Consider the following 26,044-nt stretch of genomic DNA (forward strand, 5'->3'; position numbering starts at 1 on the left):
TCTGAATAATTTTCATGTTTTATTGACATAGAAATAAAAAGTTACTGGATGCTCCTCCATTGATTTACAACGGAAGCAAAATTTAGGTGGACAAAACCAGCAGAAATATCAGGTCCGGCATGAACATTCAAGATTACAGGAATAAACTTCACAAGTCCAACGTAGACCCTTCAGATTTTGGCCGGGAATGTGCCCGCGTCTCTCTGTTCATCCCACTTCTCCACCTGGAACAAATACACAACAGGTCAGGAAACATCAACAATGCTTTATACTTACAGGACCAGCAAATATCTAAATACATGAATGTTAAAAGGAAAAGTTCACCTTTTGAAAAAAAAAAAAATAAAAACAAAACACATTTTTGCAGAAGAAGAAAAAAAAAAAAAAAAAAATTTGCATTTTTTTTATTTTTCCCCCAAGGAGCCTGGAAAGCATTGCACCAGTGATCAGTGGATCAGGGGTACAATGTCAATGTCAGGCTCCTGCAGACAAGCCCTGCAGCTTTCAGCTCACAACTGTATAGGGGCCGACTGTTCACAAGCTGCAGGGCTTGTGGCTGAACTACAAGGCCGCTCACCAGTGACCTCACACTCCATTCAGAACTACAAGCCGTCAGCAGTTGCAGTTGGTGCATTCACAGGAAACGATAAATGAATGAACTTATCCTTTAAATAAAGCAGCTAAAGCCCAACTCCAACCACACTGTAGATATTTTTTTTAGAACCAATTCATGTATTAAAATTTTTGCTCACATGGGCTAAGATTTACTAAAACTGGAGCACTCAGAATCTGGTGCAGCTGTGCATAGTAACCAATCAGCTTCACTTTCCACTTTTAGAAAAACAGCACCCATCCTGGCAATCTGTCACATGAATGAGAAGCAAGGGGAGATTTCTCCAACAGAATCACAAAATGGAAATATCCCTGAGTACAACCAAGTATTATGTAATATGTTGTTTTCCATTAAAATCAGAGCAAAAATAAAATCTAGTTAAAAAAATAAAAATGCAGACTTCATTTTGATTTAAACAGGTTATGAAAACTTTATACGAGTGTCCATATACAGGACCCCCCAACCCTCACTACATAATCATAATATGAACAGCAAGTATAGCCTTTTTTTCCTTCAAGAAGAGTTCCACAGTTGAGGAATGAGAAAAGCTCATCGTGTTTCATTCCACTTCCTCATGAGACATAGGAGGCAATTGTGGTGCTGCCACAGTCTGTCAGTCATGTAGTGAACAAAAAAAAGAGCCAGACCCCTACTACAGGAGAGACACCGCAATGTTACATAGAAGAAGTCCTCAATCGGCTAAAGAGAATGCTTAACACTGAGACTTCAATAGATTTAAAAGAGAAGTATGGGTTTGGGGGGGGGTTTCCTCCATCATACTTACCTCGGTGGATGCAGCATCTGTCGCCTGGTGCCCCTGCACTGAGAACCGAGCGATCGAACATCGCAGATGGCTCGGTTCTCTCTGCTTCCAGAGCAGTGAGCTGGTGACTGTCAATCAGCATCTCTCCTCTGCTCCCTCCTCACTCACTGGAGTGCTGAGCTTTGGAGGGGCGGGGAGCGGCCTATCTCAGGCTCTCAGCGGCTCGCTGAGAGCCTGAGACAGGCATCAGTCCAGGCACCTGGCAGATCCAGACTCCCATTCTTGGGATAACACGGTGCCTGGACCGATTCCTGTGATGCCAGCAGTCCGCTCTCTGCTGAAAACGGGTCACAGTAGTGCAAAACGAACTGCACTCCTGTTATCCATAGGAAAAGTACAGCCAAACAAACCTTGGATGGACTTGTCCTGTAAATCTGTTGATGGCTACAGTGATCCTAATCAAGTAGAAGTTTAGGAAAGCTAGTAAAACAACACACAAGTATAAGTCGAGGCCCTAATTTACCACAAAAAAAGGGAAAAACTTAGTGACCCGAGTATAAGACGAGGGTGAGAAATGCACAGCTACTGTAAGTGGAAAAGAGGGTCAACAATGCCCATTTGCAGCCTCACTGTGCCCATTTGCAGCCATAGGTCCCCCGAACTTCAAACTCGGTAGTTAAGGGTTCCTAGATGCCCCCTAGCTGCAGTCAAAATTTGGGATCTCTGAACCCAAAGGGTCCCGAAATGACATTGCTGCAGATGGACACAGTTGACTGACTTTGGGGCCCCGTATCTTAGGGCCACTTAGTGTTAGGAACCCCAAATTGGTGGGCAAACCCAGTGGAACTAGCACCATAAAATATCCAAAGCTGGGGTTTCTAGCACCAAGTGTCGCCGAGATACGGGGCCCCAAATTCGGTTCAGAAAATGTCAAGCACTTTTCTGCAGCAGAGAATGACATTTTCCGAACCGATTTTGGGGCCCCGTATCTCGGGGCCACTTGGTGCTAGGAACCCCAGCTTTGGATATGTTGTGGTACCAGTTCCACTGGGTTTGCACACCAAATTTGGGGTTCCTAGCACAAAGTGGCCCTGAGATACGGGGCCCCAAATTCGGTTCAGAAAATGAATTTTTTTGCTGCAGAAAAGTGCTTGACTCGAGTATAAGTCGAGGGGGGCACTTTCAGCACAAAAAAAAAAAAAAAAAAAAAAAAACACGTGCTGAAAAACTCGACTTATACTCAAGTATATACGAGAGATAGAGATATACACACACAATAATATATATATATATATATATATATATATATATATATATATATATATATATATATATATATATATATATATATATATATATATACACACACACACACACACACACATATACATACACACACAGCAAAAATATGTGCTTCTTTCCCTGAAAGTTGAACTTCACCTTCAACAAAGGAAGACAAAAACATGAAAAGGAGCAGAGAGAATATGCCTGGAGGCTAGGTTTGAGAACTATATCTAATGAACCCAACAAAACATTCATCAGAAATGATAGTTGATTATAATATATTAAGTGGGTTCTGTGGTAGCTGTTCGTTGTAAGCTGAAAGGAGACATTACATTTATAAAAATTGGCAAATCAAGATTGTCGTAAGGACGGACGAGTGTTAGAGCAAAGTCTTCCACTCTAAGCTGATGGGGAACATTCTCCATGAGCAAAGGGGCAGATCCAGATTAAAGGGTGGGCAGAAGAATGTTAAAAGTAACTCTTTTCAAGAGAATATAATGGTCAGTATCGTCACCCTCTGAGGACGAAACACGTAGGTCACAGCTTTCCATACCAATGTCACACGCCATCAGCTTGACCACAGTGAAAGCGTTCTGAGAGTTCAAGCTTGATGACTGTTTTATACTTGTACTACTGTGTAATTTTTAAATATAAAAAAAAAAAAAAAAGATTTTTTTTATTTTTAATTACACCATTAGGAGCATTTTGTTTCTCATTTATGTTACCATTGGGAGTTGTGTGGTCATGGAGGACCGAGTGTTTTCTACTAGCTAATCAAACGCAAATTGACCTCTAGGAATCCTGCGGCAGTCTTTGGTTCTGGGGGATGAGTCATAAGAGGGCCAATGAGAGCTGTGACTATGTGTAAATCCAGGAAGTGAACAGGCAGCAGCTTCAGCTGCCCACAGTTAAAATGGTTGCCGCCAGACTCCATGGAGGGAGATTTCTGCAGCATATTTGGCAAGTACAGAATCACGGTATATATAAAAATATGCAAAGTGGTTGGAGGGAAGCTTTAGAATGGCAAAGATGTTTTTATTACAAATTATGTGAGCAGACTGCAGTTCATCTTTAAAGCAGTATTCAGACACATTTTATTTATAGCGCCGACATTAAAAAGGAGCACAGGTCCTTTGAACAAACTTTAAAAGTCACCAGCTACAAATACTGTAGCTGCTGACTTACTAAGCTAGGGATCCAGCATGCATCACCTCGGCTGGTTCTTCACCAGGTGTCCAACATCACCATCTTGCTTGTGGGAAGTTGGTTCTGATTTTAGCCCTCCACCATGCATGCACGAGCTGCTCTGCACTTTCTAAATGGACCTGTGAGGTTGTGATCAGGAAGAAGCGGTGCCAAACTTCTGCTCAGTTTGCTTAAGCGAGCCATGCAGAAGTGGGAGCAGGCACCTGCCATAAATAGGTACTCAATTCCAGGAAGAAAAAAAAAAAAAAAAATTACCTCCAATACAGGGAGGGAAGGAAGAGGAGCAGGAAAAGCAGAAATACCCTTTTTAGGTGAAGTTCTGCTTTAAAAAAATAAATAAATAAAAAATAAATTTCATTCTGCAGATAGCAATACCCATACTCTTCTGAGGCAATTGACATTCTGGGATTTGTGGTTCCATTGCAGCCAAATTATACTGGATTTCTAAGGCCTCGTTCACTTCAGCGTACTATAGCGTACACCCACCCAAAAGCCATTCTTGACTGCACAGGGATGCACAGGTGTTTCATGCATTGCTATGCAGGCAGTTGCATTTAAATTTCACTCGCATGGTTGTCAAATTGTGAGCAGTGTGTGCAGCTGCTGCATCCCCACCGACATGAATGGGACTGCCTGCATGGGGATGCAAGGTAAACCAGTGCATCCCTGTGAGGGCAAACACAGATCTCCCATGGGCATATGTTAAAAGTTATGCCTGTGTGTACAAGACCTAAGCCTGCTTCCTTGATCCAAAACTTGAAGTGACCAGGAGAAGATCCAGGGACTTACCCAGGAGTTGGGGCACATGGACTGGTATACTTTTTTATACCACTGACATGGGTAGGGATCCTGTCCTTTCGAATTCAAAGACTTCTCACATCGATGAAAATCTACAAGGAAAAGCATCAAACAGACTGGTAAGAATTGCAGGTCATCTTATTCACAATGCAAAAAAGGAGCAAAAGCAGCCAATGCAATACACTAGCGTAAAAGAGAAACCAGACAGCAAGCAAAACTGTAATGTGACCAATAACATTCCTAAATGGTTGCTGGCGTTAGTGCAGGTCTCATTTAGTGGAGCCCTACGCACTATTTTTTTTTTTTTTTTTTTTTTATAAACAGACCTTAAAACTTGATCGCCCACCCTTAACCTTACCACGGAAAATAACCTGTATAAATCCAAAAACGTATCCCTGAATAAACATAAAAGACAAAACTTTCTAGTCAATTGAGTTCAGTGTTGTCTTACTTGTAGGAAGAATTTTCCCTACATTATTATTATTATTATTATACCACTTCAATACCAGGCACTTATACACCTTCCTGCCCAAGCCAATTTTCAGCTTTCTAGGCTGTCGCTGTTTAAATGACATTTGCACGGTCATGCTACACTGTACCCAAACAGAATTTTTATCATTTTATAGAGCTTTCTTGTGGTGGTATTTGATCACCTCTGCGGTTTTGATATGTTGCTAAACAAAAAAAAAAAAAAAAAAAAAAGACAGAAAATTTTGAATAAAAGTTTTGCTTTTGTTTCTGTTATAAAATTTTGTAGATAAATAAGTTTTCTCATTCACTGATGGCCACTGACAAGGCGGCACCAATGAGGTGGCACTGACAGGCACCAACGATGGGCACTGATAGGCGGCACAGATGGGTGGCACTGATATGCAGCACTGATGGGGACCGATAGGCGACACTGATGGGGACTGAAAGGCTGCAAAGATGGGTACTTATGGGTGGCACTGATAGGCGGCACTGCAAGGCATCCCTGGTGGCACTGGCAGTCATTGTGAGTGGGCACTGATTGGCAGCTGCCTTGGCACAGATTTCCATTTCCCTGTTGGTCTGGGGGGGCATAACTGGTGGTCCAGTGTGGATGGCCATCCTGGTGGTCCTGGGCGAGATACACTGATAATCAGCACAGACCCCCCCTCTTTACCGAGATCAGTGTGTCAGACTGACACACCGCACCATCGATCCCCGCGATGACGAGCGCGCGGCGGCTGTTATCGTGCAAGACATCATATGATGCCCAGTCACGATAACGGAACCACTGACCGGCCGTCATTCTGCTATAGGTCGGGCGGGAAGTGGTTAAGGTACTTATATAGCGCTGTCCATTTACGCAGCGCTTTACATATACATTGTACATTCACATCAGTCCCTACCCTCAAGGAGCTTACAATCTAATTTGCCTAACTCAAATTCAAATACTAGGGCCAATTTAGACAATTTACATTGCTCCTCTCTGGGCCAGCCATCTTGCACTTGTATCTGGTGCAAGCAGAAATGCTGCAGGGATCTTCGCCAGGTCTACCCCGCCATGCGTCTGCACCAACCCAGTGCACATGTGCAGACACACCACGGGCCCTGCCAGTAAACTGGAAGAGATCCAGTGCTGCCTCTGCCCGTGTGCAAGATACAGAGATGGGATGAGTCTCGTAGAAACCCCAGGAGGCAGCTTTGCAGGACTGTGTGCATGTGAAGAAATGTTGCAACAGTTACTGCGCATGAGTGGGGTCTGCGGGTCAGAGTAGGTCATCTTCTCCTAGGTGAGAATGATGGACCTGATCTTTAGAGAAAAATAAAAACACACACAAAGGATATAAAAAGTAGACACACCCCTGTTAATTAAAAAAAAAGTGCACACCCTCCTATAACTGGGGATGTAGCTGTGTTCAGAATTAAGCAATCACATTCAAACTCATGTTAAATAGGAGTCAGTACACACCTGCCATCATTTAAAGTGCCTCTGATTAACCCCAAATAAAGTTCAGCTGTTCTAGTAGGTGTTTCCTGACATTTTCTTAGTCGCATTCCTACAGCAAAAGCCATGGCCTGCAGGGAGCTTCCAACGCATCAGAGGGATCTCATTGTTAAAAAAGTATCAGCCAGGAGAAGGGTACAAAAGAATTTCCAAGGAATTAGATATACCATGGAGCACAGTAAAGACAGTCATCATCTAGTGAAGAAAATATGGCACAACAGTGACATTACCAAGAACTGGACGTCCCTCCAAAATTGATGAAAATTTAGACAAGTAATACTTTATGTAGAGTAAAATGATTCCCGGTTTGTCTTCTCAATGCTCGTGGAGTCTTTACATGGAATGTTTGTATTTTATACGATAAAACTTTTTTCGATTTCAAATAAAAAAAAAAAAAACGACGAGAAGAAAACTGGTCAGGGAGGCTGCCAAGAGGCCTACAGCAACACTAAAGGAGCTGTAGGAATATCTGGCAAGTACTGGCTGTGTGGTACATGTGACAACAATCTCCCGTATTCTTCATATGTCTGGGCTATGGGGTAGAGCAGAAAGACGGAAGCCTTTTCTTATGAAGAGCATCCAAGCCCCGGCTAAATTTTGCAAAAAACACATCAGAAGTCTTCTAAAAGCATGTGGGGAAATGTGTTGTGGTCTGATGAAACCAAGATTGAACTTTTGGCCATAACTTCAAAAGATATGTTTGGCACAAAACACTGCACATTACCAAAAAAAAAAAAAACATACCCACTGTGAAGCATGGTGTTGGCAGCATCGTGGTTTGGGGCTGTTTCTCTTCAGCTGGAAAAGGGCCTTAGTCAAGCTAGGAGGGAATTATGAACAGTCCCAAATACCAGTCAATATTGGCACAAAACCTTCAGTCTTTTGCTAGAAAGCTGAACATGAAAAGGAACTTCATCTTTCAGCATGACAACGACCCAAAGCATACATCCAAATCAACAAAGGAACGGCTTCACCAGAAGATTAAAGTTTTGGAATGGCCCAGCCAGAGCCCAGACCTGAATCGATTGAATATCTGTGGGGTGATCTGAAGAGGACTGTGCACAGGAGATGCCCTCACAATCTGACAGATTTGGAGTGTTTTTGCACAGAAGAGTGGGCAAATATTGTCAAGTCAGGATGTGCCATGCTGATAGACTCATACCCAAAAAAACTGAGTGCTGGAATAAAATCAAAAAGGTGCTTCAACAAAAGTATTAGTTTAAGGGGTGTGCACACTATGCAACCATATTATTTTAGTTTATTTTTACTTCCCCCCCCCCCCCCCCACCTAAACGATTTCAGTCTGTTGTTCAACTGAGTTGTAACACTGAAGAAATGACACTTTGCTACAATGTAAAGTAGTGAGTGTACAGCTTGTATAAGTTTAAATTTGCTGTCCCCTCAAAATAACTCAACACACAGCCATTAATGTCTAAACCGCTGGCAACAAAAGTGAGTACACCCCTAAGTGAAAATGTCCAAATTGGACCCAATTAGCCATTTTCCCTCCCCGGTGTCATGTGACTCGTTAGTGTTACAAGGTCTCAGGTGTGAATGGGGAGCAGGTGTGTTAAATTTGGTGTTATCGCTCACTCTTTCATACTGGTCACTGGAAGTTCAACATGGCACCTCATGGCAAAGAACTCTCTGAGGATCTGAAAAAAAGAATTGTTGCTCTACATAAAGATGGCCTAGGCTATAAGAAGATTGCCAAGACCCTGAAACTCAGCTGCAGCACGGTGTACAAGACCATACAGCAGGTTCCACTCAGAACAGGCCTCGCAATGGTCGACCAAAGAGGTTGAGTGCACATGCCCAGCATCATATCCAGAGGTTGTCTTTGGGAAATAGACATATGAGTGCTGCCAGCATTGCTGCAGAGGTTGTAGGGGGGGGGGGGGGGGGGTCAGCTTGTCAGTGCTCAGACCATACGCCGCACACTGCATCAATATGGTCTGCATGGCTGTTGTCCCAGAAGGAAGCCTCTTCTAAAGATGATGCACAAGAAAGCCCGCAAACAGTTTGCTGAAGACAAGCAGACTAAGGACATGGATTACTGGAACCATGTCCTGTGGTCTGATGAGACCAAGATAAACTTATTTGGTTCAGATGGTGTCAAGCATGTGTGGCGGCAACCAGATGAGGAGGACAAAGACAAGTGTGTCTTGCCTACAGTCAAGCATGGTGCTGGGAGTGTCATGGTCTGGGACTGCATGAGTGCTGCCAGCACTGGGGAGCTACAGATCGTTGAGGGAACCATGAATGCCAACATGTACTGTGACATACTGAAGCAGAGCACGATCCCCTCCCTTTGGAGACTGGGCCGCAGGGCAGTATTCCAACATGATAACGACCCCAAACACACCTCCAAGACGACCACTGCCTTGCTGAAGAAGCTGAGGGTAAAGGTGATGGACTGGCCAAGCATGTCTCCAGACCTAAACCCTATTGATCATCTGTGGGGCATCCTCAAACGGAAGGTGGAGGAGCGCAAGGTCTCCAACATCCACTAGCTCTGTGATGTCATCATGGAGGAGTGAAAAGGGACTCCAGTGGCAACCTGTGAAGATCTGGTGAACTCCATGCCTAAGAGGGTTAAGGCAGTGCTGGAAAATAATGGTGGCCACACAAAATATTGACACTTTGAGTGCAATTTGGACATTTTCACTTAGGAGTGTACTCACTTTTGTTGCCAGCGGTTTATGGCTGTGTGTGGAGTTATTTTGAGGGGGCAGCAAATTTACACTGTTATACTAGCTGTACACTCACTACTTTACATTGTAGCAAAGTGTCATTTCTTCAGTGTTGTCACATGAAAAGTTATAATAAAGTATATTAAAAATGAGGGGTGTACTTACTTTTGTGAAATACTGTATGTTATGGTCTGTAGCTTTGTCTGGGTCCATTATTTTGGTCCTCTATTGTGGTATATTTGGGGGGGGGGGGGGCTGGTGTGGGTACATGTGTACAAGGGGAAGGAGACCCGCCACAGGAAGACGTAAGGTATTAGGAAACATGTAGGGCGGTGCTTTGTGCTGACGCCACATGTAACCCCGTACACGGGTGTTCGTTTTTAACTAGCTGTTTTTTAAATTTCTGTACATGTTATTTTTCGGATGTCACCGTTCGTTCTTGTAGTATTAAAGGCTTACTTTAACGTTGCTACACAATTGGAGCCCCTTCGTTTTTTTTGCACTTGTAGCTTCGGGCCAGAGTGTGTCTTTTTACAGATTGTAGTGTCTGTCTGCCGGGCTTTTTCCGCATCTCGCTGAAGCGATCGTTGTTCATCATTGAAGACACCGAGGGTTTGGAGGCATCTGAAGACATCCCTGTCCCTGCAGAGGGCTCAATCTGCTTGTGTGTTTGACTCTGCTCTTAAGGGGGTCCACCCGCTCTGGTAAGGGTTCCCACTTATAGAGTTCATTTCTTCAGATTGAGTCCAGTCTTCCTCTTTCCATTTAAATTTTATCCTCAGGGAATGATGATCGACATTGGAATACACAACCCTAGAGGATCTTGCTGTTCATCTATATTCATCTCTCCATATACCAATTCATTTATGCACTCGTCACCATCTGATTTTAATTGTGCATATGGACATTTGTTTGAATGATCATTATTGCAATATTTGTCACTCTTAGTTTGTGTCACTTTAAATGTGATTGTTTATTTTTAGCGCAACTTATTTTTATACTAATTTTAGACCCTGCATACAAGGGCGGCTCCATAGGATGCTGTAAGAGGAAGGAGCCACCCTGGAACTGGAGACCAGGGGCAATGATCATGGCACCGGAATAACCTGGAACATAGGGAGGGATTACAAGATAAAAGAAGCTGCATACTCAGACAGTGATAAAATCAGCTCCTGAAAATGCTTATCTGAGGGAATATTATCATTTTTAAAAGGCACAGAACACCCCCAATTCAATCAAGTAGGAGAAAAAAAAACAACAATCTATATCTATATATTTTTATTATCTTACCCAGGTAGTTCTGGAAACAATGTTTGGTCTGGTTCTGGTTAGGAAAACGAGCATCAAATGGTGCGGTCTTGTAGTTCTCAATCTTGGTACGAATGTTGTCTGCCATTTTGCCTGCTGAAAAGGAGTAACAAATTAAGACAGCTGCAAATCTAAACAAATATTACTAACAGATCACTGTGTACATTAAAGTGGTGTTAAACCCAAAACCAAACATGTCATATTGCAGCTTACCAATTACTGAATGTGGTGGCTGCATTCCTTTTCTTTGTTTTTCCCGTTTTCACCTGGTGATCTGTCCAGTAAGGCTCAATTTACATCTATGCATGTTGCTTTTAAGCGTGTCTGCATTTTTTTTTTACCACAATTTGCGTTTTATAAATTTTTTTGGGGGGGAGAAATTTGTTGCCGAGCAGACTTTAAGAGGGAAATTGCGGCAAAAAAGGCACTACATGCCAGTCTGCAGCTTCTCCATTGAAATTGACTGAACCAAACAAACACACCGTTTTGTGCTTTAAAAAAGTCCCTGGCCCTTTCCAAAAAACACAAAGGCACAAAAATGCATCGATGTGAACACGTTCCAAAAGGAACCCACATTTAAAAAAGAAAAAAAAACAAAAGTCCTGCATTTTTGCAAAAAGCATGACAAAACGCATTGGTGTGAATGGAGCCCAAGACACCTCCCCACTCTGGATGAAAGAGCACAGGGGGCACCCATAAACAGCAGCACTGCCAGCCTGGGAGGAGGGGAGAGTTAGATGGACTAGCAGATTTGCATTCACTAACTGAAGCCAAACTCCAGCTAATAATTTCTAAGCAGTTACAGGCCTTATGACATTAACATGTTAATAAATGAAAGCCAACATCTGTTCGTGAAGCTGCCTTAGGACAGCCACAGATGGTCCCATTAAAGTGATCACATTTGCTGCAGCAATAAGCAGGTCACCCGGGGTGACAGTCCGCGTCAAGTCATGAGCAACATGGGAAACGACTCCACTGAATCTGTCACTTTGCCCATATAGAGCCAGGGGGATGGGCCATGCCAACAGGAGACAGGCTCCACCCCAATTGCAGGCAGCCCCCTTCCCCTGACAGGAGACGGGCCCCCTCCCACATTGGAGCCAGCCTCTATCCCCCAGGACACAGACTCCACCCCTATAGGAGTCAGGCCAAAAAGACTCCTCCCCCATCACGAGACAACCTCCTTACCCCCTATAGCAACAGGCCACTTCCCAGACTCTTCACCCGTCAAGAGACAGAACCCAATTCTCCCCACCCCCACAAAAGAAGACAGGCTTCTCCTGGGCATAACCCCTCACCCTTCCGCTATTGGATCCAGCCCCCTGACAGAAGACAGCTCTGCATCCCTTCTCACCTATTCAAGGCTCCCCTCCATAGAACACAGGCTACTTCCCAGACTCCTCCCACATCAAGAGACAGCCCCTTTTGATAGGAGACAGGTTCACATCCCCTTTTACCGATAGGAAATAAGCCAAACCCCCTTCCCTCAATAGGAGACAACCCCCCACAGAAGACAGGCTACACCTAGGACTCCCCCTAATCAAAAAAAAGCCCCTCACCCCTCCCCTATTGGAGCCAGCCCACATACCCCTAGAACAGGGATATGCAATTAGCGGACCTCCAGCTGTTACAAAACTACAAGTCCCATCATGCCTCTGGGCGTCATGCTTGTGACTGTCAGAGTCTTGCTATGCCTCATGGGACTTGTAGTTCTGCAACAGCTGGAGGTCCACTAATTGCATATCCCTGAACTAGAAGGACACAGACCCCCCCCCCTCCCCCATTGGAGGCTTCCCCCTCAGAACACAGGTACTCCCCAGATTCCTCCCCATCTGAAAAGCCCCCTCCCCCTACCAAACGCAGCCACTTCCACCCATAGAAAGCAGGCTACTTCTCAGACTCCCCCCAACAGGTGACCTCTCCGCCACCAACAGGAGACGGCCCCCCCTTCCCGCAATAGGTGACCCCCCCGCCACCAACGGAAGACATCCCCCCTTCCCCCAATAGGTGACCCCCCCCGCACGCGCCACCAACACGAGACGGCCCCCCTTCCCCCAATAGGTGACCCCCCCCACGCCACCAATGGGAGATGGCCCCCCCTTCCCTCAATAGGTGACCCCCCCACCAACGGGAGACGACCCGCCCTTCCCCCAACAGGTGACCCCCCCCCACGCCACCAATGGGAGACGGCCCCCCCTTCCCCCAATAGGTGACCCCCCCACGCCACCAATGGGAGACGGCCCCCCCTTCCCTCAATAGGTGACCCCCCCACCAACGGGAGACGACCCGCCCTTCCCCCAACAGGTGACCCCCCCGCCACCAAACGGGAGATGGCCCCCCCATCTCCCAATAGGTGGGAGACGGGTAGGTCACATGCTCTCCCATACCCGGAAGTACCCGCTATTTCCTAGACCTCCGACAAACCCACCACCACCAGGGGGCGCTATAAAGGGAACATGTCACTTCCTCCTGGATGGACAGAGGGCTCCCTTATAATTTAGACATTTCCTGAGGTGCAAATCAATCGATTGATCGCTAATTCTGTGAGACTGACTCCATACGAGGGGAGAGAAAGGGTGAGGGGGGGGGGGTGAGGCGCCCTGCCTTCACTTGCAGCATGCTTGTCCAGGGTGAGTGTCCAGAGAACCACATGTCACTCAGAAGTCTCCCTCTGTCAGGGGGGGAAAGGTGTGTAAAAATGTCACCTGCCTGGTTGCTATGACAGGAATGGCAGCCCACCATAGACCTCTCTGTATACACACACTTATATATATTTTTTTTTTATTAAAATAGTGACGCAAAGACTATATTCTTATTTATATATAACGTATTTCCTCCTAGTTCCCCCCTACTTCACGCCCCGGGCCTCTCACCTCAGCCTCGCAGTCCGTACACCCCTCTTCAATGTCACTTCTCTCAGAGACCGGAAGTGCAGCTAGAGCCCGGCGGAAACACGTCACGCTACGCTAAGGGCACGGTAGAAGGGCACCGCAACTTTACGTACGGACGTCCCTTACGTCCTCCCTCAGCAGCTCACTGCAGTCAGAGCGCGCACGCGCCCCGGTGGCCTCCGATAGGCTGCGCGCCCGTGCGGGAGGCGGGGTTTAGCGCGGGCCGCGGCTCCCATTGGCCCGGGCGGGCTCTGTTACTAGGGCGAATTGGTCAGGCGCCATTTTGTATGTGTGGAAAGTCACATCTCTGAGGGCGAGGAGGGGCCGTGAGGGGAATGTCGGCCCTGGGCACTCCCTCAGTGATTCCTCCGAGTCTGCTGACTCTAGTCCGCACTAAAAGCAGGGGGATCATTACCTGTAATCCATGAAGAGAACGTTTACAAGGGGCAGGAGCCATTTTGTAGTCTAATAAAGATATTATATGAAGTGAAGGAAAAATGAAGAGTAAAAAAAAATACAAATGTCAAAAAAACCCAAATCACAAAACACACACAGGGCATGCATATGTAAAATGTGTAATATATATTAGGTCTCATGCACATGGCTGCACAAAATGACGTTTTTATCAGTCATTTGTTTCTTTTTTATAGATGTGGATGCAGGTGTATTCATGCACTGTGTTCAGATCCATAAAAAAGTAGAAAATCCTCATCCGAGGTCCTATGTATGGACCATATTTTACACTACATGCATTGTAAGCATTTGTGCAAAAGTACTTTATTGGAGTACGACAGTTGCCCGTGTTCTAGCAATGGAGGACGCCTGGTGGCAATGGCCGCCTGAATCCTAGCAACAGAGAGCGCTAGGCAGCAATAACAATGGGGTCCTAGTGATGGAAGATGCTAGATGGTAATAGCAACAAAGGCTGGGCGGCAACAGAAGTGAAGGACACTAGACGTTAATAACAAAGAACACTAGGCAACGATAGAAACTGAGTTCTATCAATAGAAGATGCCATCCGGCAAAAGGAATGGAGCATACTAGGCGGCAATGGAAATTCCAAAATGGCAAAAGCAATGGCGGATGATAGGGGGCAATAGCAATGGAGCACGCTATGTGGCAATATCAATCGAGGATGCTAGGTGGCAATAGCAATAGAGCAGGCTAGGTGGCAAATGAGGATATTAAATGGCAAAAGCAATGGTGGATGATAGGGGGCAATAGCAACAAAGGATCTAGGCAGCAATAGCAATGGCGCACGCCATGTGATAATAGCAATGGAGCATGCTATGTAGCAATAGCAATGGAGGATGTTAGGTGGCAATAGCAATGGAGGATGCTAGGCGGAAATAGCAATGGAAGATGCTAGGCGGCAATAGCAACAGGACATGCTGGGAGGCAACAGCAATGGAGGGCATTAGGCGTTAATAACAACAGAGAACACTAGGCAACAATAGAAACTGAGTCCTATCAATGGAAGATGCCAAATGGCAATCGCAATGGAGCATGCTAGGTGGCAAAGGAAGATGCTAAATGGCAAAAGCAATGGAGGATGATAGGGGCAATAGCAACAAAGGACCTTAGGCGGCAATAGCAATGGAGCACGCTATGCGGCAATAGCAATGGAGGATGCTAAGCGGCAATAGCAACAGGACATGCTGGGAGGCAATAGAAATGGAGGACATTAGGCGTTAATAACAACAGAGAACACTAGGCAACAATAGAAACTGAGTCCTATCAATGGAAGATGCCAAACAGCAATAGCAATGGAGCATACTAGGGTGCAATGAAGATAGCTAAATGGCAAAAGCAATAGAGGATAATAGGGGGCAATAGCAACAGGACCCTAGGCGGCAATAGCAATAGAGGATGCTAGACAGCAATAGCAACAGGACATGCTGGGCGGCAATAGCAATTAAGGACACTAGACGTTAATAACAACAGAAAATGCTAGGCAGCAATAGAAGCTGAGTCCTATCAATGGGAGATTCCAAACGGCAATAGCAATGGAGCATGCTAGGCGGCAAAGGAAGATGCTAAATGGCAAAAGCAATGGAGGATGATAGGGGGCAATAGCAACAAAGAACCCTAGGTAGCAACAGCAATGGAGCATGCTATATGCCAACAGCAATGGAGCAAGCTATATGGCAATAGCAATGGAGGATGCTAGGCGCCAATAGCAACAGGACATGCTAGACGGCAACAGCAATGGAGGACACTAGGTGTTAATAACAACAGAGAACACTAGGCAGCAATAGAAACTGAGTCCTATCAATGGAAGATGCCAAACGGCAATATCAATGGAACATACTAGGTGGCAATGGAGAATGCTAAATGGTAAAAGCAATGGAGGATAGTAGGGGGGCAATAGCAACAGAGGACCCTAGCTAGCAATAGCAATGGAGGATGCTAGGCGGCAATAGCAAAAAAATATGCTAGACAGCAACAGCAATGGAGGACACTAGGCAACAAAAACAATGGAGGACGCTTGGCAGCAATGACCACCGGTGTCCTAGCAATGAAGGATACTAGGATACAGAAATAGCAATGGAGCATGCTAGGCAGCAATGGAGAATGCTAAATGGCAAAAGCAATGGAGGATGCTAGGTGGCAAAAGGAACAGAGGACACTAGGTGACAATAGCAATGGAGAATTCTAGGTGGCAATAGCCACCTGTGCCCTAGCAATGAAGGACGTTACGTGGCAATGTTGGCTTGCGTCCTAGCAACCGATAGGCTTCATTGACCCACATGTAAACATTGCTCAGATGTTACATACGCACAGCCTACATATAACTTTTAGCACTGGAACTTGCTGCCAGTGTCTACAGTTGCAATAGCAATACAGTTCTAGCAACAGAATACACAATGGTTGCCTGCGTTCTACCAACCAATAGGCTGTGGTAACACTGTAGGCTTGTAGGCATGTAAACATTGCTCAAACATTATAAGTGTACAGCTTATTGAGCACTTTTAACGCAGAATGTTGCTGCTAACTTCTACCCGAAAGATCCTGCGTACTAGTTGCCGTATTTTCATACAGACATGTGTATGTACTCTTATGGAGTCTGTCTACAAATGTTTTCACACATTGGATTTTTTTTTTTTTTAAATGTGTGAATCTTGAGTGATCATTGTGTGAAGACATTTATAAATAGAGTTCTAGGTATTCCCTCACACACTGAAGGGAGAGGAATAATTGAAGCCTGCATCCAATTTCTAAATTGCTGAATTTGTAAATTTATAAAGAATAGTAATGGTAAAAAACAAAAAAAAAAAAACAAAACATGTATGGGTTTAATAAATTATTTTTTTTTGTAATTCTCCTTTAAGGGGGCATGGCAGGGGTGTGTGTCCTATGCCTACATCCTTTTGCTAAAAGCTGTCCCTCGTTCCCATCTCAAAAAGTTGGGAGGTATGCCTTCTGGCAGTAGCATTAACACTTGACCCTTGTAAAATGTATTCAAAAAAGAAAACATGGACTTTAGAGGCACATCTGTAGCGTTGAAATACAAAATGAACATTTATTAATCTTTAAAATTCACATTATTGACATGACATGTTAAAAACAAAACATGGTGTTTGGTCTAAATGACACCTAACCAACTATTACCACAGTAGAACAGATCAATCAGTAATGATTCAAACTGAGATGATGTCAAATGGAAGGAGCAGCTGGTTGGTGGTAGAGACGTAGTGAAGAAAACTCACATGTTTCGCTCCCTTAAGCGCTTCTTCAGGAGCTTGCAGTAGTGCATAGTATGCGAAACAATATACACAGGCAAACCTGGCGGGATCATCCACCAATCAGTGGTTTCTCATGCCTTAAAGTGGTTGTAAAACCTAGGACAAAAAAAAAACCTGCAAGACAAAGGCATAATGAGCTAGTATGAATTACTTACCTGAGATCGAAGCCCCAGCAGCGGTCCTCGTTCACCGCTCCCACGGCCGACATCGCTCCCGGAGTTACTTCGGGGTATCACGCGCTCCGGCGCTGTGATTGGCCGGAGCCACCATGACGTCACTCCCGCGCATCCACGCGGGAGCCGCCAGTAACGGCACACTCACTGAAGCAGAGGCACCTACCTGTCATTGCTTCAATTTGCTTCAGTGCGCATGTGCCGACGACGTTGGCACATGCAAACACAGGGGATATCTCCTAAATCGTTTAGGTTTAGGAGATATCCAGGGTAGCTACAGGTAAGCCTTATTATAGACTTACCTGTAGCAAAAAGTGTGTTGTAAGGGTTTACAACCACTTTAAGCAATATAGAGCTTGAGAGGTCCTTATAACTTGTGTGGGACGTGGGTTATAACCATATCCTCAACAGCCAAACTATGGAACTTTGAACCAGGCACTAGCATACCTCCAAATATTTTGAGATGGGAATGAGGGACACCTACTAGCAAATGTATGTAGGCATAGGACACGCCCCCCTGCCACAACCCCTTAAAGGAGAATTAACCTAAAAAAAGGTTAATTAAATCCACAAGTGCTTTTTTTTTTACCACTACTATTCCTTTATATTGGCTTTTAAAATGTACAAATGCAGCAATTTAGAAATTGGATGAAAGGTTTAGTATTGGGAAACACTTTTTGAAAGATAAAAAGTGCATTTTATATACAACTATATAGATCAGACTAAAATGAGGGACAAATAAGAAGGAATGAGGGACAGAGGGACAATGCTCCAAATCAGGGACAGTCCCTCAAAATCAGGGACAGTTGGGAGGTATGCACTAGTACCATAAACATGGAAAGGGGAAGCCCAACCACTGGAAAACTTCATCTCACTTCCTGTTCCCGCAACAAATTTTAGAGATCCCATCAATTTCTGCGCAAGAGACAATCTCCCCTAGGACGAATAGGGTAAATCTCTAAAGGGGGGACTCAGGCAGCAATAAAAATATAATAGAGGTTCTAACCCTTCTATACCACATCCAGAATCAATTTAAAAAAAATCTTTGATGTCTTATGGCACAGATTATTAGTAAGAAGCAGGGAACGTGGGGGAGCACAGTTCCAGCACCTCCAGCACTGGATGTATGTAATGGCAAGGAGTGCTGGAGGGTCTATTGTTGCTGGTGGAGTATTTGTGTATCTATTGTTGTTGGGGGGATCTATTGTTGCAGGGAGGGTTTAATTGTTGCTGGGGTGGGGGGTGGGGGGGGGGAGGTGTTCTATTGCTGCTGATGGGGGTCTATTGTTGCTGGGGGGGTCTATTGTTGCTGGGGGGTCTATTATTGCTGGGGGGGTCTATTATTGCTGGCTGCAGGGGATCTATTTGACTGTTTTTCCTATAATCATTATCAAATTCCATACAAACTTTTTAGCACCACAAAATGATACTTGGTTCTCTATTCCTTAAAAGGAGAGGTACTGGGAGGTGGATAGAGGGTGGTACCAAAGGACGGTGTTCGGGGGTGGTACCAAGGGACGGTGTTTGGAGGTGGTACCAAGGGACGGTGTTCGGAGGCGGGTAGGGGGCGGAGACAATAGGTGACTCTGAAGGGGAGTACCTGCACCTATTCTCTAAGAAGTAGATAAAAAGTAGCACTTATCTTTATATAAGGAGACACTTTCTAACGGGAAACCTTTTCCAGTGACAACTGTTTGAGAAGGGATATCCCCTTGCTCCTTTCTGCTGTGTCTCAGGAAAGGAAATATTACCAACAGGACACAGGAGAAAGAAAAAAAAAAAACAGACAGGGATCTACTTAAACTACTTAAAAAAAAACGTTTTGGCTATACATATTGCATTTTCTTACATAAAAGTAGAAATTGAAGTGTAGAACCGAATACAATAGAAATAGATTTCATACAAACCAAATTCTAACTGGCGGTGTTCTACTTCTGAGACAGCAGATGGCGCACAAGCACCATGATTATCGCTGCAGAGGTTTCAAATCGTTCCAACTAGTGCGGAGAGGAAATACAAAATCTGCCTTCCAAATTATATTTCCTTGTTTTAACCTTTTTGTTTTTTTCTTCAGTTAGCTCCTGGTTCCATGTCCAGGCAAATGATGTCATACAAACCAGGAGTCTTCAGGAGGGGAGGAGGAACTCTCTCAGCTGAAAACATCATCCTGCTTTCATGACTGAGCTAGGGGCAGATGAACTCCAGAAAGTAAATGTTACATGAATCATCTACCCTTACTCAAGGTGGCCACGGCCAGGGGGGTGTTTTTCAAAGTGATTTCTCAACAAAAAAATAGCATGGATGGATGGGTGAGTTTGCTTTGAATATTAAAAATTTATTAAAAAGCGTTTTTTTTTGTGTGGTGCTCAGATACAGTGTAGTTCCACTTTAAGGCTCAGTTCACACTGGCCCACTCCAAAGTCACACGATTTTCAGTGTGACGTTGGAGTCTGACTTTGATACGACTTTTATGTGACTTTTATATGACTTTTACACTCCCTGGCATTAAAGCCTTATCAAAGTTGCATCAAAGTAGTGCAGAAACCTTTTCTGAAGTCACAGTGACTTCAGTAGTGTCAATTGGAATATAGAGATACATGGCATTTCACATTTCCTGCGACTTTGGGTCTCACAAGTCGGATTCTAAGTCGCAGGAGTGTGAACCAAGTATAAGGCTGGGTTCACACCATTGGGAATTGGAGGTGATTTCAGCGCATCCAATTTACAATAGCAGGAGATTTAGACCGGATCTCTATGGAGCCGGTTCACATATCTCTGCAGCCGGTCCGGTGCGTTTTGCAAAAAAAAAATGCTGTGCGCTGTGCGTCTATTGGTCCGTTTCAGGTCCGAATTCATCCCAAAATTCAAGCTGAAATCGGACCTGAAATGGTGAACCAGGGCGCACCGGACCCCCTGCTGTGAGCCGGATGTGGGGATGGTGTGAACCCAGCCTAAAGGATAAGTTCATCTAGTGACTGCCGCCTTCCTCCCCCTGATCCCCCTTCCCCTTCGTGACAGCAGGTGGGGGTTCTTCTCCCCACACCTGCTGTCTCCTTTTGAAAAGAGCTATCCGCCCATGCAGCCGTGTCATTCATTCACAGTTTCCTGTGAGTGGGCTGCAGGGGCGCTCACGAGCACTCTCACACAGTGGCAGCCTGTGCACTGTGGGTGCACGGGCACCCCCCCATGTTTGCGCCCAGCCCCTTTCAGGACGCCAGAGGCATGGATTCCTATGGCGGAGGTGGGAGGGGGAGGTACTTCTTGAAGCACCCGATTAGAGCCAGATGCTCTAATAGGTTTCAAAATAGGGTGGGCTCGGGGCGCAGGGGTCTCCAAACTTTTCAAACAAAGGGCCACTTTATTGTCCTTCAGACTTTAGGAGGGCCGGATTGTGGCCAGCAAGGGGCAGAAAATGTCACAAGCCCAGCATCAGTGAGAATAAATATGGCCCCAGGGTTGGTGGTCAATAGGAGGAGTATTCCCCCCATTAGTAGGAGGAATAGTATTCCATCATTGGTATCGGTGGAAGATATAGTGCCCCATTGTTGGTGTCATTCAGAGGAATAGTGCCTCATATCAGTGGAAGGAGTTGTGCCCCAAGGGTTGCATAAAGGCTAGCAAAGGGCCACATCTGGCCCTCAGGCCGCAGTTTGGAGACCCCTGCTCTAGTGCTTAGCTCCCAACTGTCTCTGATTTGGAGGGACTGTCCCTGATTTGGAGCAATGTCCCTCCGTCCCTCATTCCTCCTCATTTGTCCCTCATTTTGGTCTGATCCATATAGTTGTATATAAAATGCACTTTTTATCTATCAAAAAGTGTTTCCCAGTGCTAAACCTTTCATCTGATTTCTAAATTGCTACATTTGTAAATTCCCAAATTCAATATAAAGGAATAGTAGTGGTAAAAAAAAGCACTCGTGGGTTTAACCAATCTTGTTTTTTTTTTTTTGTACAAGTCTCCTTTAAGGGGGCGTGGCCAGGGGGTGTGTCCTATGCCTGCATACTTTTGCTGATAGGTGTCCCTCATTCCCATCTCAGAAAGTTGGGAGGGTATGCTAGTGGTATCCACATCCCAGTGCTCTACGTACCATAAAGTGTATACAAGGGTTGTAGTTTGTTTGTTGTTTGTGTTTGTTGGTCATCTATACCTGTGTTTTAGCTGGTTGTAGAGCTGCGGCTCATACTCGTCGGCTGGAGGCTGGTGACTGTCTTTTAGGGGGCTCCGCAATCCTCCCGTCAGAGTCCTGTCCTGCATAAAGACTTATAGCCGTCTGTCTCTCAGAAGGCAGCGGGGAGGGAAGGAGGAGGGGCCGGACATGGCGTAGTTCGCCGCACAATATTGCGGCCATCTTTCCCCGGAGGTGGGAGCAGATACCTGGATTTGACAGGTATCCGCTCCCCACCCCCCCTGAATAGTGTCAAATGCGGTACTGGAGGGGGGGGGGAATCCGATACGTGGAAGTTCCATTTCTGGTTGGAACTCCGCTTTACCATTGCGTTCTATGGAACTAAACTTGCGTCAAAGTTGCAGAAAAGTAGTGCAGGAACCTTTTTCCGTCGCTGCGACTTGAGTCACATTGATTAGGATGGCACTCATTGAAATTATTATGTTTCGACTTGTCATGCGACTTTATGGTTGCATTGTGAACCGGGGCTTATAAAGGGCCCTGCGACAAGAGTAAAGCGCCCCTCTCCTGGGATGAGTAGGAAAGGCCCCTAGGCTTAGAAGGAAGGGCCATGGGCTGGGTGGGAAGGGCCGTGAGTAGGGTTGCCACCTGTCCGGGATTCACCCGGACAGTTCGGGTTTGGAATCATGTGTCCGGGTTTCAAACTGCCTGAAACCCGGACACATTATTCAGACTGGACTATGGCTTCCCAGCAGGGTTGCTGGCTGCAGTTCTCTAAGCTGAGAGTGTCTTTTATACTCTCTTTCACACTGCCCAAAGCCAACACTAACAATCCCCCCCCCCCCCACATACAGACGGGAGAGGAAAGAGGGCAGATTTGCTCCTCTTCCTCCCGCCCGTACACCTCTGTTTCTGCCCACACTCCAATCCCCGGCACTGTGCCTCAGAAAAGGGAAGTGGGGGGTGGAAATTTGAAGTCCAGCAGCCTCAGATACATCTGGATGAGAGGTCCTGACTGCCAAGGGTTGAGTGAGCTCACCATCCATTCCTGTCTGTGGCTGAAGTCCCCTCCCCTTTTCTCTCCTGGCTCTGAGTGAGTACACTAAGATAATTCAGGGTTCTCAGAGCACCCCTTATATTAAAGTTCCCCTTTACACTGGAGGCCACAGTGTTCCCCCTTACATCAGAGTCCTCAACAGTCATCAGTGTACTCAGTGTTCCCCCTTAAATCAGGGTTCCCAGAGCAACCCTTATGTTAGAGTCCCCAGAGTTCTCCCTTACATCAGAGTCCGCAGATTCTCCCCTTACAGTGTAAGGGAACTCTGTGGATTTAGATGTAAAAGGAGAACTCTGCAGATTCAGATGTAAAAAGGGGGAACTCTACAGATTCAGATGAAAAAGGGGAACTCTGCGGATTCAGATGTAAAAAGGGGGAACTCTGCAGATTCAGATGTAAAAGGGGAACTCTGCAGATTCAGATGTAAAAGGGGAACTCTGCAGATTCAGATGTAAAAGGGGAACTCTGCGAATTCAGATGTAAAAAGGGGAACTCTGCGGATTCAGATGTAAAAGGAGGAACTCTGCAGATTCAGATGTAAAAGGGGAACTCTGCGGATTCGGATGTAAAAGGGGAACTCTGCGGATTCGGATGTAAAAGGGGAACTCTACGGATTCAGATGTAAAAGGGGAACTCTGTGGATTTAGATGTAAAAAGGGGAACTCTACAGATTCAGATGTAAAAGGGGAACTCTGTGGATTCAGATGTAAAAGGGGAACTCTGCGGATTTAGATGTAAAAGGGGAACTCTGCGGATTCAGATGTAAAAGGGGAACTCTGCGGATTCAGATGTAAAAGGGGAACTCTACGGATTCAGATGTAAAAAGGGGAACTCTATGGATTCAGATGTAAAAAAGGGGAACTCTACGGAACTCTGCAGATTCAGATGTAAAAGGGGAACTCTGCAGATTCAGATGTAAAAGGGGAACTCTGCAGATTCAGATGTAAAAGGGGAACTCTGCGAATTCAGATGTAAAAAGGGGAACTCTGCGGATTCAGATGTAAAAGGGGAACTCTGCGGATTCGGATGTAAAAGGGGAACTCTACGGATTCAGATGTAAAAAGGGGAACTCTACAGATTCAGATGTAAAAGGGGAACTCTGTGGATTCAGATGTAAAAGGGGAACTCTGTGGATTTAGATGTAAAAAGGGGAACTCTACAGATTCAGATGTAAAAGGGGAACTCTGTGGATTCAGATGTAAAAGGGGAACTCTGCGGATTTAGATGTAAAAGGGGAACTCTGCGGATTCAGATGTAAAAGGGGAACTCTGCGGATTCAGATGTAAAAGGGGAACTCTACAGATTCGGATGTAAAAGGGGAACTCTACAGATTCAGATGTAAAAGGGGAACTCTACGGATTCGGATGTAAAAGGGGAACTCTACGGATTCAGATGTAAAAAGGGGAACTCTATGGATTCAGATGTAAAAAAGGGGAACTCTACGGATTCAGATGTAAAAGGGGAACTCTACAGATTCAGATGTAAAAGGGGAACTCTACAGATTCGGATGTAAAAGGGGAACTCTACGGATTCGGATGTAAAAGGGGAACTCTACGGATTCAGATGTAAAAGGGGAACTCTGTGGATTCAGATGTAAAAGGGGAACTCTGTGGATTTAGATGTAAAAAGGGGAACTCTACAGATTCAGATGTAAAAGGGGAACTCTACAGATTCGGATGTAAAAGGGGAACTCTACGGATTCGGATGTAAAAGGGGAACTCTACGGATTCAGATGTAAAATAGGAACTCTGTGGATTCAGATGTAAAAAGGGGAACTCTACAGATTCAGATGTAAAAGGGGAACTCTGTGGATTCAGATGTAAAAGGGGAACTCTGTGGATTAAGATGTAAAAAAGGGGAACTCTACAGATTCAGATGTAAAAGGGGAACTCTACAGATTCGGATGTAAAAGGGGAACTCTGCGGATTTAGATGTAAAAGGGGAACTCTGCGGATTCAGATGTAAAAGGGGAACTCTGCGGATTCAGATGTAAAAGGGGAACTCTACAGACTCAGAAGTAAAAGGGGAACTCTACGTATTCAGATGTAAAAAGGGGAACTCTACAGATTCGTATGTAAAAGGGGAACTCTACAGATTCGGATGTAAAAGGGGAACTCTGCGGATTTAGATGTAAAAGGGGAACTCTGCGGATTCAGATGTAAAAGGGGAACTCTATGGATTCAGATGTAAAGGGGGAACTCTACAGACTCAGAAGTAAAAGGGGAACTCTACGTATTCAGATGTAAAAAGGGGAACTCTACAGATTCGGATGTAAAAGGGGAACTCTACAGATTCGGATGTAAAAGGGGAACTCTACAGATTCGGATGTAAAAGGGGAACTCTACGGATTCGGATGTAAAAGGGGAACTCTACGGATTCGGATGTAAAAGGGGAACTCTACGGATTCAGATGTAAAAGGGGAACTCTACAGATTCGGATGTAAAAGGGGAACTCTACAGATTCGGATGTAAAAGGGGAACTCTACAGATTCGGATGTAAAAGGGGAACTCTACGGATTCGGATGTAAAAAGGGGAACTCTACAGATTCGGATGTAAAAGGGGAACTCTACGGATTCAGAAGTAAAGGGCGAACTCTACAGATTGAGATGTAAAAAAGGGGAACTCTACGGATTCAGATGTAAAAGGGGAACTCTACAGATTCGGATGTAAAAGGGGAACTCTACGGATTCGGATGTAAAAGGGGAACTCTACGGATTCGGATGTAAAAGGGGAACTCTACGGATTCAGAAGTAAAGGGCGAACTCTACAGATTGAGATGTAAAAAAGGGGAACTCTACGGATTCAGATGTAAAAGGGGAACTCTACAGATTCGGATGTAAAAGGGGAACTCTACGGATTCAGATGTAAAAGGGGAACTCTGCGGATTCAGATGTAAAATGGGAACTCTGTGGATTCAGATGTAAAATGGGAACTCTGTGGATTCAGATGTAAAAGGGGGAACTCTACGGATTCAGATGTAAAAGGGGAAACTTTGCAGATTCAGATGTAAAATAGGAACTCTGTGGATTCAGATGTAAAAGGGGAACTCTGTGGATTCAGATGTAAAATGGGAACTCTGTGGATTCAGATGTAAAAGGGGGACTCTGTGGATTCAGATGTAAAAGGGGAACTCTGTGGATTTAGATGTAAAATGGGAACTCTGTGGATTCAGATGTAAAAGGGGGAACTCTACGGATTCAGATGTAAAATAGGAACTCTGTGGATTCAGATGTAAAAGGGGAACTCTGTGGATTCAGATGTAAAAGGGGAACTCTTTGGATTCAGATGTAAAAGGGGAACTCTGCGGATTCAGATGTAAAAGGGGACTCCTGTGATTAACTTCATATTATTACAAATGTAATTGCAAAATATATGTATAGTTTATACTATAAAAAAAAAAATTGCTGTGCACCG

The 26,044-nt window shown here is 45.0% G+C and overlaps 1 protein-coding gene across 2 annotated transcripts; it reads right to left on the reverse strand.

The window, feature by feature from the left end:
* On the reverse strand, nucleotides 1-13,667 carry COX6B1 (cytochrome c oxidase subunit 6B1). 2 transcript variants are annotated; one of them, XM_073601709.1, is made up of 4 exons: nucleotides 13,511-13,667; nucleotides 10,620-10,733; nucleotides 4,656-4,756; nucleotides 1-224 (listed from the first exon to the last, which is right to left on the reverse strand). In XM_073601709.1, the coding sequence occupies exons 2-4, from the start codon at nucleotides 10,723-10,725 to the stop codon at nucleotides 171-173; spliced, it is 261 nt and encodes an 86-aa protein (XP_073457810.1). In that variant the 5' UTR covers nucleotides 10,726-10,733; nucleotides 13,511-13,667; the 3' UTR covers nucleotides 1-170. The 2 variants fall into 2 exon arrangements, with proteins under 2 accessions (XP_073457810.1, XP_073457811.1); XM_073601710.1 differs by having other exon boundaries at nucleotides 10,620-10,730; nucleotides 13,511-13,659.
* Between the last annotated feature and the right edge of the window lie 12,377 nt (nucleotides 13,668-26,044).

The sequence above is a fragment of the Aquarana catesbeiana genome, linkage group LG10, assembly GCF_042186555.1.
Source record: "Aquarana catesbeiana isolate 2022-GZ linkage group LG10, ASM4218655v1, whole genome shotgun sequence".
Lineage (NCBI taxonomy): Eukaryota > Metazoa > Chordata > Amphibia > Anura > Ranidae > Aquarana > Aquarana catesbeiana.

Excerpts from the sequence above, each read along its gene's own strand:
- COX6B1 (XM_073601709.1), bottom strand. The coding sequence starts at position 10,725 with ATGGCAGACAACATTCGTACCAAGATTGAGAACTACAAGACCGCACCA. Across the intron at positions 4,757-10,619 it reads TTGTTTCCAGAACTACCTGG|ATTTTCATCGATGTGAGAAG; the intron begins GTAAGATAATAA and ends TTTTCCTTGTAG. Across the intron at positions 225-4,655 it reads CCATGTGCCCCAACTCCTGG|GTGGAGAAGTGGGATGAACA; the intron begins GTAAGTCCCTGG and ends TATTTGTTCCAG.